The 12,500-nt window shown below is 41.1% G+C and overlaps 1 protein-coding gene across 1 annotated transcript in view; it reads left to right on the top strand.

Annotated features, from left to right (window-relative positions):
* The window catches only part of fmnl1b (formin-like 1b), a gene marked incomplete at both ends in the record, with an annotated part of 48,101 nt that overhangs the window by 15,956 nt on the left and 19,645 nt on the right, over positions 1-12,500 (top strand). The window contains 10 exon segments of the mRNA XM_079261161.1: positions 243-326; positions 3,682-3,755; positions 3,885-3,968; positions 4,102-4,245; positions 5,982-6,069; positions 6,212-6,288; positions 7,134-7,227; positions 10,793-10,867; positions 11,179-11,289; positions 11,394-11,543. Coding sequence (XP_079117287.1) covers positions 243-326; positions 3,682-3,755; positions 3,885-3,968; positions 4,102-4,245; positions 5,982-6,069; positions 6,212-6,288; positions 7,134-7,227; positions 10,793-10,867; positions 11,179-11,289; positions 11,394-11,543 — 981 coding nt within the window.

Genomic DNA, 12,500 nt, shown 5'->3' with positions numbered 1-12,500 from the left:
ATCATCGAGGCTCTTTGACAAATTTCAGAGCATATATGTAATTAGAGGCCACGAATGAAGCAGTGCAGCTGAAAATAACTGCTGCACCGCAGCGGAGTAGTTTCTTACATTTGCATAAGAGAAGCTGTGTAATCACAGTGCCTGTGTGAGACCCTGGCTGAGCTGTGTCCTGTCTTTCCTCTCACCGCAGCGCTGCAATCAGAACTAATTACAGGCCTCTGCGTGTTTCTCTGCATCTTCAGGAGCGGTTTCAAGTGAAGAATCCACCATCTGCTTATGTGGAAAAGCTCAAAAGTTATCTGGAACACGGAGGCGTCAGTCGGAAGGTAAAACACAACAATCTGAAAAGAAGTTGAATTTCTGTTTAACAGCTAATAATAAAAATCAAAGCCACAAGCGGCATCCATTGGGTCCGAGCCTCAACCCCCCCCCAATGAATGGTGTAATGTGTAAAGGACCTAACAACTATGATTGCTGTCAATTTTGGTGCAGATCGCATGTCTTTCTAAGGAGATATGATTAAACCTTTTTTCATGGCGAGAAGTTTTCCCTGGGTTGCCACGGTAACACGATTTCTCCTATTAGAAAGATTTGAATAACTTTTGGTCCCCATTTTGTCACGAAGTTTCCTGCCGAATTTGGAGTCAGTCACATGAATCCCCTCAGACTAGTTCGTTCAAAAACGATCCGCGTAAAATGAAAAAATGGGCGTAAAATCCAAGTTGGCAGACATCCATTTACCAGGGTGTGAGGGACCGAGCTGAAAAAACCAGAGAAGCACAAGGAATTTCTTTTAGAAAAATATGATGTCCACATTTATTTAACGAAAACATCAAAATAAATCTTTTAGTGCAATAACTTTGGGCCCATAAAAGAGGTCAAAGAAACCAACTTCAACATAGGCATTAACATAAGGAACTCAAACACTAACTGACCTACCCAACAGACACACAAGGGACACATATATACACTGGCTGATCAGGCCATTTTGTCACACGAGGGGGGGGACAGTACAATACTCTATACCAACTATAACATAAACTTATCACTATAGTGTTACATGTAACCTGTTAAGACAATAAACTAAACAATGAGATTCCTAAATAATGCAAAACACAACTGATAATCAATAGAAGAACCTAAACCCCTCCTACACTTCCCTCTTAAAAAAAGATGGAACTGCCCAATTAGGCCTTCAGCCTGATTTAAGAGCTCCAGTACAGCCACGACTCTTTTCTTTGGCAGGCTTGGGAACTCCACCCAGGAACTGGTAACTCAAAAGGAAAGTACATTAACTTTACTGTGTGGCAGCTCAGGCTGCCATCACACAGGGCAACAGGCGTATGATTGACTTTTTTGCTTGTATTGGGGTGTTTTACATGTGTGCCAAATTTTAGTATCCTATGTCAAAGTGGACCCAATTCATTGGAGATTTTTTTTCCATGTCTAGAGGGCGCTGTAGAGCCGTTTTTGCATTGGAGTGAATGTAGACCATAGACTATCTAAATTTCTGCTGGTCTTCTGATGTGTGCCAAATTTCACAACTTTTCATCGATGTTTAGGGGTCAGATTTGAGTGAGTTGTTCTTACAATGATAATAATAAACATTTGAATAACAAAAGGGTCCAAACTATACTTTGTATCGCTAGAACCCAAATTTGGTCAAAAATTGTGTCTGATGTTTGAGATTAGCCATAAAAACCTCAAGCTGTATTATTTTTTCCTCAATTTTTTTTAAATTTGTTTTTGTTTTTTTTTTCAATTAAAAAAAAAAAAAGTTCTGGTAGAAGTTAACAGTAAGTGTGCATATATGATGTTTCCATGCATACGTGATGTTTCCATGCATACGTGTTGTTTCCATGCAGACGTGATGTTTCCATGCATATATGATGTTTCCATGCATACGTGTTGTTTCCATGCATACGTGTTGTTTCCATGCATACGTGTTGTTTCCATGCAGACGTGATGTTTCCATGCATACGTGATGTTTCCATGCAGACGTGATGTTTCCATGCAGACGTGATGTTTCCATGCAGACGTGATCTTTCAATGGAGACGTGATGTTTCCATGGAGACGTGATGTTTCCATGCAGACGTGATGTTTCCATGCAGACGTGATCTTTCAATGGAGACGTGATGTTTCCATGGAGACATGATGTTTCCATGGAGACGTAATGTTTTCATGCTGACGTGACGTTTCCATGCAGACGTGACGTTTCCATGCAGACGTGATGTTTCCATGGAGACGTGATGTTTCCATGGAGACGTGATGTTTTCATGGAGATGTGATGTTTCCATGCAGACGTGATGTTTCCATGGAGACGTGATGTTAAAATGATGTAAAATGAATGTATGAATAGATTTAGCAGCATAAAGAGAAACCAGAAGTTTGTAAAAAAATAACACATAGATCAGCAGTGACCAAGCCTTTTCTCATCTGCACATCATTCTCTCACGTCTGAAACGCACACATCACACACTGTTAAACATTTAAGTCAATTTATGCTCTCTGATTGTTGTTAAATTTGACAAGAAGTGGCGTTATTATCATTTCCAGACCAAACTAGATGTTTCTTAGCAACATAATGGTAAAGGTTATCTTTTTTTCTTAAGATGAAAATGTGATAAATAACGGTGTTATCATGATACAGAGTCTGAATAAGCACTACATTTTTCAGCTGGACTGTAAACCTCCTGGATGGAACAATAACGGAAAGCTATTCATAACAGTTTACCTCCCAGAGTTACACACTTCCGCTCTTTACAAACTGATGGAGACATAAGCAATAGCACCTGGTGATCCTGTGGAGTTTTAAGGGTTCAAAATCTTTTCCAAGTAGTGCAGGAATTTCTGGATAGTTAGCCTGATTATAAATCACCTCCAGCTTTAGCTAACCAGCGTTTAGCTGAGCAACTAACTTCTTTAATCCTTTAAATCTTTCAAGTGCCTCCTAAAAATAATTTTCAGTGTATTTACATCACAGTATTGTACAGATAAGATTTTGTATGTTTACACTAGTTTTAAGTTCAGTTGCTAACTTTAGCTAAAAGCTAGCAAAGAAAGTTCAATTTAAGCTAACTAGCTTAACTGCCACATTGTTTCCTAAAAACTGCTAAATAGTGAAACTTTTGGAATCGATCAGTTTTTAAGTTGCATTAAAGTTTCAAAACATATTTTGTCACATTTTTACATACATATATATATATATATATATATATATATATATATATATATCAAGTCACCTCATTGTTTAATGAATAGATATTTAAAGGTGCAAAGTCTGTCACCTACTTAAGCACAAACCTAAAATGAACTTCAAATGCAACTTAAATCAATTAATCAAACACATTTATTAATTATCTTGCTTCCAGAAATGGGTATTAGTTTCTGAATAAGGATATTAATCCCCTTCATGGTTTGTTTTATATACAGTTATATAAAAACAATGTAAATACAGGAAAGAAAGACTGGAAGGAAATAAAGTGCAATTATATATTAAACGAATTATTAACATTAAATAAAGATAAATAAATAAAACAAAATAAATACAGAACTCTGATGGATTAAAAGCAAATAAAAGTTTTATTAAAAGAAATAATGAATAAAAAATTAATTTCCACATTTGCGACTCCAGGCAGGAAGAGGTTAATTTGTGTCTTAATTTCGTCTGTGTTTTGTAGTTTAAGAGGCGTGTCCAGGAATCCACACAGATCCTGAGAGAGCTGGAGATCTCCCTGAGGACCAATCACATTGGGTGAGTCTCACTGAGCTTATATCTGAGGAAAATACGTTTGTTCGTCCTGAAACTGCGACGTTTCAGCTGCGCATGCAGGATGTAGCAGCTCAGCAGAGATTCCAGATAGCGCTGCTTTTCTCTCTGCAGCTGGGCTCAGGAGTTCCTAAATGAGGAGAACCAGGGTTTGGACGTCCTTGTGGATTATCTCTCTGTTGCCCACAGCGCTGTCATGTAGGTATCAAACTGTGTCTTATCTCCTTCACACAGCCACGCTGGACAATGTTGCCGAGGAAGGTCGAGAAAGTTGGTAACATTTGTGAAACAGAATATTTTTTGTTGTTTTTGTCCTGACTGTGGCTCAAAGGTACGACGTGGACACTTTGGAAAACGGCATACTGCCCTCAGACAAAAGCAAACATACGGACAAGTCGGTGGAAGACCTGAGCAGAAGTGCCAGCAACTCACCTACCAACAGCGCCTCCAAGGCCAACAAGGCCTTCACAGTCAGGTAGGATCCACGCCGGGTGCTGTGCGGTTTGTCATACATGTAATGGAACGAGTCTCATTTTTCACTTAAAGTGTCAAAGAGCATCAGAAGAAGAAGAATATGTGGAAAAAAAGACTTGAACCAAGAGTCCCTAAAGTCGTCAACATTTCAGAAACTGGTCCTGGTTTGATCAGAGAGACTGGTTGGACCTGGACGCCACCTGGACACCACCTGGACGCCACCTGGACACCATGTCCACCCGATACGGCCAGTCACCACACAGGGCTACACGATCGCAGACTGCATAGTAAACTCATTCTGTTGCCGATTCAGACACAAAGCTGGCTCTTTTCTCCTCATCGTAGATCACGTAACTACTGAGTGTCACCGTGGCAACCACCACACGTCGTTCAAAATCCGATCCAAACCCGTTTTTTAAAAAATGTATTTTACATTTATTCAACAAATAAGGATATAAAATGAATTATCTATAGTTTTTTTCTTAACCTGCTTTGACCTCTGAGCTCCTTCCCACAATGCATTGTGGTCTATATTGACCCGTCTAGTGACCATCGGTGTTCAAGATGCATTGTGGGTAATTTTGAGTGCGTTGCTGTTTCCTCTCTGGACATTCGGACACCCCTAGAAAATGGCGTGAGCGCCATGTAGGGCACTATGAATGGAATAGGGTGGATACTGGGACACAGTCCTGGATGGGATAAACTGGGAAGCTTTGCTCTCATGAGTCGTAACGAGACAGAAATGGAGACGTAAACAAGTCAGGCTGTGATTGGTTGGACGCCGTTAGCTGCAATAACAGCAGCTAGCATGTAGCATCGTCTCGATAAGCTTAATTCATTTCCATCCATCCAGAGTTGCTTCATTTTATTCATGATGGAGAGTCTGACCCCTGTGGAAGGTCTTCTCCAGTACGTCCCCAGTCAGGTTCAGGTCTGGACTCCGTGGAGACCAGTCCATGTGTCTCCTGGTACCAGAACCAGTCTTTGATCTGTGAGGTGTTTTGGTAAAAATAGCAGAGAAACGTTACTGCAGCAGCTTTGTCTTTCTGGACATGACTTACACCTGAAGCATGTTGTGACCGCATGAGAGCACGTAGAGTAGCGTGCCCGAGCGCCCACAGTAACACACACCACGGAAAACATGATGTTTTCCGTTGGTTTCTCTTCCTGCGCTGAGATGTTGGAAGTGGTGGTTTACACAGCTGGACTGTGTTCACTGGGAGGCTGAGACTGCAGAACGGTTGCTGCTCTCTGCAGAGAGGTGACTGCATTCTGATCATGCCTCATCCACCCACCTGCAGTTCAGCCGCAGGTGTGTTCAGGTGTGAATGTTAGAAATGTGTGAAAACAATCAGAGCAGTGGGTACGCCTCTGCTTTTATTTACACTTCAGTCGACTTTGATCGTTATCAGGGAAAATAATCATCATGACATTTGTTTATCTGCCAAAAACACATCTACAAGTTGCTTTTATTGTTTCTTTTTTCCCTTTTTATTTCTGTTTTCTGTCTGATTTCATGTGTTTTAGTTATTTTGTGTTCAGCAGCTGCTGCTGTAAAGTTAAAATTGGCTTGGCTGGAAATATCAGCAGGAAGCTTGGCCTCTTCCAATGAACAATTACTGCATTATTATGATACTTTTTAAATAAAACTTTAGATAAATGTGATGCTGTGAGGAGGAAATGAACGATGTTTGTCCGTTGTTTTGGTGTCTGACTCGGTGACTCTTTTCCAAACAGGAGAGCTCTGAGAAACTCTCGTACTGCGAGTCAGAAAGACGACGTTCATCTCTGCATCATGTGTCTGCGAGCCATCATGAACTACCAGGTACGAACAGCAAAGGAAACCGGTGCGATGTGCTTCAGAATGACGTTAAGAAAAAAACAAAAGATTTAAAGTAAAATGTGAAATCATCTGATGGGAATCTGGATTCAGTCGTTTGGTCTCTTTTTAACTTCTGTTTTCTCAGTCGGGGTTCAACCAAGTGATGAAGCATCCCTGCTGCGTCAATGAGATTACGCTCAGCCTCAACGACAGAAACCCGAGGTGAGGAACACACACACACACACACACACACACTGGTCGGTAAGGTCCGTCTGAGCGTGTGACTGATGAGGTTTGTCAGCCTGCGGTGTGAAAAGTCCTGCATCGTTTCATCACAGCTGGGCGTCAGAAAATCTGTTTTTCTGCAACTTTTTTTTAATGTTTTACAGAAAAGTTCAAAGCTTCAAAATAAAAATGTTTTAAAGAGAATAAAAATCAAATTATTCATGTTGAAAAGTGAAAATGTCACTTTCAAAATAAAAAGAAGAATTATCTAAATATTTCCAGGAAAATCCTTTCCTGTCACCTGATTGGACAGAAGATTTACTGGAGCTTAAATGATGAAACCAGAGCTGATGCGAGAAGATGAATTTACAGGCTGTTCATAAAGTCTCTTCATAATTTAACAAATAAATTATAAGCGCAAATAAACAGATGATTCTCTGGAAATTATTACAAAATAAGATATTTAAGTTTTGGGCACATTTTTACACATCTGACATTGTTTGTCCACTCCTCACTTTGTCCAACACCCTCCCCGCCTCCAGAAACGTCTTCTGTGTGGATCCAACCTTCTTTTAATTAACCACAAAACACAGTGTGTGTTGTTGAGGAGCCTTTTTAAAGGTTTTACTGAACAGAAGCCTTTTCTTTATAAAAATACCTGAAATACTTCAATAAAACGCTTTTTAATACTTTTATAAGTACATGAATGAAATGTGATCAATATGTCATCACTTGTGTTTGTGATACTTTTATTCGGTTGTAAAGTTTGTGACGTCGCTGTAAATCCTGGAAATGAAATCTGGTGGAGAAAGCTTCTAATGTAACGTAAATCTGCTCCTCAGGACCAAAGCTCTGGTGCTGGAGCTGCTGGCGGCCGTGTGTTTGGTGAGAGGAGGTCATGACATCATCCTGTCTGCCTTCGACAACTTCAAAGAGGTCAGATGGGTCGCCATGGTGACGTGGTCATGTGAACACCAGCACACCTTTTGTTTACATGGCTATGCTTTTCTCTCCCTCACCGCCTCCCAACAGGGGAAAAACATTTCCATGTTCAGTGTGAAGACAAGTTTTTAAGCAGCTGTTTTTAGTTTCAGTCCCTTCATAAAGAAATAACTTGATAAATAAAAACGAGGACTGGAACGAGGCCGGATGTGGAACTCCAACTCGCTGCTTTGCATGTCGTGTTTCAAGCTCCATAACCACCAGAAGGAACATGGAAATGTTTCTGTAATTCATCCCTGAATTTACATTTAGCCAACATTTCTGCATTTTCCAGCTCGACCAGAAACCGGACACTCCGACATAACGCCGTCACAGCATCAGTCCACAACACCCGCCTGCTCCTCAGTTCGTCTTAACCTGTTCATGCAAAACTGCAGAGAAAACGAGCCAAAACATGCGAGGAAGGGGAGTCATGCACAGCGTCTGAACCAGCAGATAAATAAAACAGTTTATTCCTATAACACATTTCACGTACAGGAAGATACAAAGTGCTTTACATGAAACATTAAAAGCATCACTCATGGTGCAAAGAAAGCATTAAGAAGAGTAAAAACCAGCAAAAAATCACAATAAAAACATGAATAATTTAAATTAAAAAGTTAAATAGGTAAATAAGTAAATACTTACATTTGTAATAATAAATAAATAGTAGTAATTAAGTAAATAAGTAGTAGTAATAGGTAGTAGTTAAGTAAATTACTAATTGGTAATATTTAAGTAATAAGTAATTAATAAGTAGTAAGTAGTAATAAGTAGTAGTAATTAAATAAATTACTAATTAGTAATTAAATCATCAGTAATAAGTCATTGATAATTAAGTAATTAAGAAGAAGTAGTAAAGTATAATATTTAAAAGCAATTTAAGTAAAAAGCCAGTTTGGGGAGAAAAACATCACTAAATCTCTAATAAACGTGTAATGCTGAGACGAAGCAAGGATGTTAGGATTTATCTCAAAAGGAGGACGTATCCGGGTAGAAGATTCGGTCGGTCGGGTAAACGCTTCTGTGCATCTGCTGAGGTTGTGTGTTTTTAACGAGGAACACACACCTGCAGGATGTGTGTAAGCAACTGGTCAGTGGAAAAGCCAGAACTCTGAAATGCAGGGAATGGAAACCAACGTTGGTGAGTGTTGGTTTAATTAACAGCAGCGTTGATCACAGAGGAAAAACCAACGATTAACTTTCATCTACTTCCTCGTGCTTCTGTCAATTCACCACTTTCACTCTGCTTTAAGGCAGGTCTGTTTGTACATTTCAACACTGTTCCACGTGCTTCACATAAAACATTAAACGAGGAGACATTAAAGGAGATGAAATGAAAGTGTGAAGAATCAACAGTTATCTGAGTTTCTGCAGGTTTCTGGAAGTTTCTTCCACATGTGAGGAGCAGAAAACTTAATGCTGCCTCCATGTTTACCCTGGGAACAGAAAGTAGACCTGGTTCTGATGACCTGATAGATCTGGTCGCTTCATGATGAACCAGAAGATCCTGAGCGGATTCAGGTCTTTATAAACTAACAGCAGGATTTAGAAGCCAGCAGGAAGGTCTCAGTTCTGGACTTATGTGATCCAGTTTCCTGGTCTTACTGAGGACTGGATCATTAGCGTTCTGGTGGACTTTAGGAAGACCAGTAAGGACAGGGGTCCAGTCTGCTGAAGATAAATGCAGGAATCCTGCTGAGTCATCAGTCCTCTAACCCTCCAGATTTTCCAGACGACTTCACAAGCAGAGCTCCAGGTAAAAGTCCTGCCATGTGTTCAGATCTACCTGCGTTTAGAGCAGGTAACCGCCTCATCTTTAGTGACTGGTTGGAACAGCCGCTGGACAGCACTTTACGGCACCTGGATTACACACCTCTGTTCACATCTGTCTGAACGTGATGCTGAAATCCAGATCAGAGTCCAGGACTACACCAACACTTCATTCATTTTAAGGTTTTGTCTTCATTTCTCGACACATACAGTCTTTAGTTTGATCAATGCATCTGATCGGGCTGCAGCCTCCTGCCGAGATGTGTCGTCAGCGTAACCATGGTAACGTGTTGAGCTGCTTTTCATCATTTGGGCGAGTGGGAACCCGATGTTGAACAGCAGTGGCCCCACCATGCAGCCTTGTGGAACTCCACAGGTTGTTTTAGTTCACTCAGATCTAGAGTTTCCTACAGACACACAGTCTTATAAAAACCACTCAAACCAGTTAGCTGCAAAGAGTCTAACCAGCATGAGCAGAGATGACTCGACACACATTCAGACAGCACTTTCACACTGATCACATACCAGTCTGTCTCTCGCTGATCTGAGCAGCTACTTAGGTGGATCCCCAGACTAACCCCCCCCCCCCCCCCCCCCCCAACCCCCTCATCAGCTGCTCCGACCAGTTGTCACGCCGCCAGATGAAACCTGCTGAAGAGCCATAAATACCTGCAACACTCGTGGAGTGGCCTCTAACCCCTCCTTGGCCTTGCCTGAGAAAGCAGCAACTGTTGCTTCATGTGGCAGCAACAATGCAGATGGACTGGAGCGTAAACCTGAACTCAGAGGGTTTATTTTTACTGCAGGATGTCAGGAACCCGTCCTGCAACCTCGCCAGCCTGAGTGGAGGAAATGAGCTGGATTTCACTTCTTAAACAAACCGCAGGGGAACTAAGAAGGATGTATTCTGATCATCTCACATAAATATAAACATTTTTATTCTCTGCAAATCTTACAGTTCAGGATGTTTAGCATGTTTGCTGTTCATGGTGAAGCAGCAGGACGTCACTGTGCAACAGTCTGGTTTACTGATGCGTTTCATGATGAGATGTCTGGAGCAGAACACAGATATGCAGCTGATTTATTGTTTGCTTGTGTCCTATCAGTCAGCTTAATAAAGCAAAACTGAAAGATGAAGCGGTGAGTCGACAAACCCGCCCGGTTGGGATCAGTTGCGCGGTGACTCGAGTTTTTGTATTGTTGTGGTGCAGCAGCAGAATGTGCGTGGGCGACTCAGGAGGAGATGGCGAGCGTTAATGCAGAGGCAGGCGGGCGCCAGGCCAGGAGCTGGCTTACATGTCCCAGCAGAGCGAGGGCTTTGTTTAGGCCCGTGCAGCCCGTCAGGTTGACAAGCTGCATTATTTAGTGGACATGAGTGTGTAAAAAGAAGTAGGTAGAGTGGTGGTCCAAGATGCAGGAGGTGGGAAAGCTTCAGTAAAAATCACACGTTTATACTGCAGCAACACCATCTGCTAATGAGATGCTTTGTTTCTACTGTCAGAGCTTTGCTGGTTTTATTCCAAACACACACACACACACAGCAGTGACCCTCCTCTGTCCACACACTGCTGATTAATTCTTCAGCATCAGATATGAGACCCTCTGCATGATCAGTTTGCAGGAGGGCTGATGAGGAGGAAGATCTGAGCACACACTGCCCCCATGTGTGTGCTGATGGTGAAGGCAGCATCCTCATCATCACTCAGAGAGAAGCCTAAACTGATCATGTGATGTCTCTGTGTTTCAGGTGTGTGGAGAGAAGAGCCGGTTTGAGAAGCTCATGGAGTATTTCCGTAATGAAGACAGCAACATCGACTTCATGGTAAACCTCGATGTTTTTGTGTAATATCTCCATATTAGGAGTGTAATATATAAATTATATACACAAATACATGAACTACCAACAAAGCAGAAATTTTAATGTTAAAATGTTTAATCTCCAGCATTTATTCATGTTTCCTGCACACGCCTGCTTACTGGAACATTTGTATTTACTTCCTATCATTGTGGGTCCAACCCAGACCCACCAGTTCATGTAAACCATTAACCAGTCCGAAACTCCGGTACGACCCTGTTAACTTTAATGTGGCGTGTTTAATCATTACCAGCCTGTTTACCTCGTCTGTCCACCAGGTGGCGTGCATGCAGTTCATCAACATCGTGGTCCACTCAGTGGAGAACATGAACTTCCGAGTCCACCTCCAGCATGAGTTCACTCAGCACGGGCTGGACGACTACCTGGAGGCAAGCCGGGGCTCGATCTATTGTGTTGTTTAGACTTTAAAGTTCCTCTGAGTCTTCATGAAATGGTCTAAATAATGTCTAAATCTGCGGTTTTGACTTTGCAGATGCTGAAGTTCACAGAAAGTGACAGGTTGCTGGTGCAAATCCAGGCCTACCTGGATAACGTGTTTGATGTGGGAGCTCTGCTGGAGGATGCAGAGACCAAGAACGCTCTGCTGGAGCACATAGAAGAGCTGCAGGAACACAACACACAGGTGGGTGTACTACTCACACACACCTGCACTTCACCAACCAGAAATTACATTTAGTCACATGATAATTAGGATGATATTCCATTACATCGCTTGTAAACCCTTTAATGTGGGTACTGGTGAAGTAAACACACCAGGGTGTGTGTGGAGGAGCGAGCAGATCTGTTGGTGAGTTTGCAGAGAAATAAGTGACTTTAATTAATGACGTCACAGTTTACCCAGTTAGCTCGGGTGATTAGTTTAGCTTATGCTAATTTCAGTTTTCTAATTTAGACTAAAAAGTGCAGAGAAATAAGTGACTAATTCATTACGTCACGGGTGACTACCCAGTTAGCTCGGGTGATTAGCTTAGCTTAAGCTAATTTATTCAGTTTTCTAATTTAGACTAAAAAGTGCAGACAAATAAGTGACTTAAATTAATGATATCACAGGTTAATACTCAGTTAGCTCGGATGATTAGCTTAGCTTAAGCTAATTTATTAAGTGTTCTAATTTAGACAAAAAGTGCAGAAAAATAAGTGACTAATTAATTACGCCACAGGTGACTACCCAGTTAGCTCGGTGATTACCTTAGCTTCCGCTGATTTATTCAGTTTTCTAATTTAGACAAAAAGTGCTTAAAGCTCATTTATGCACGTAATTTGAGTTTATTCCACAAATGATACAGCAGGAAAATATGTTTAATGAAATGTAACCCAGACATAAGTGTGTTGCTAAAGCTAACCTAGCATAGTTTAGCCCAGCAGAGGGGTGTAGCGAATGTGTTGCAGCCTAACAAATTATTTAGCCTCTCTAAAATGTACTTGTTATATCATTTACATTAGTTAGCCTTAGACGTTGGAGACTTTATGTGACAATATGTAAATAAAACAACTAAGACAACTATGGGACAGCTGAGGTAATCATTTTAGCTAAAGTTATTCAGTCTTATAGTTTGTGTTTTTCATCTCTGTAATAAAC

Source organism: Telmatherina bonti (assembly GCF_933228915.1).
Source record: "Telmatherina bonti genome assembly, chromosome: 21".
NCBI classification, from domain to species: Eukaryota; Metazoa; Chordata; class Actinopteri; order Atheriniformes; family Telmatherinidae; genus Telmatherina; species Telmatherina bonti.
The sequence above is the reverse complement of the archived record's forward strand: the minus strand, read 5'-3'. Positions and strand labels throughout refer to the sequence as shown.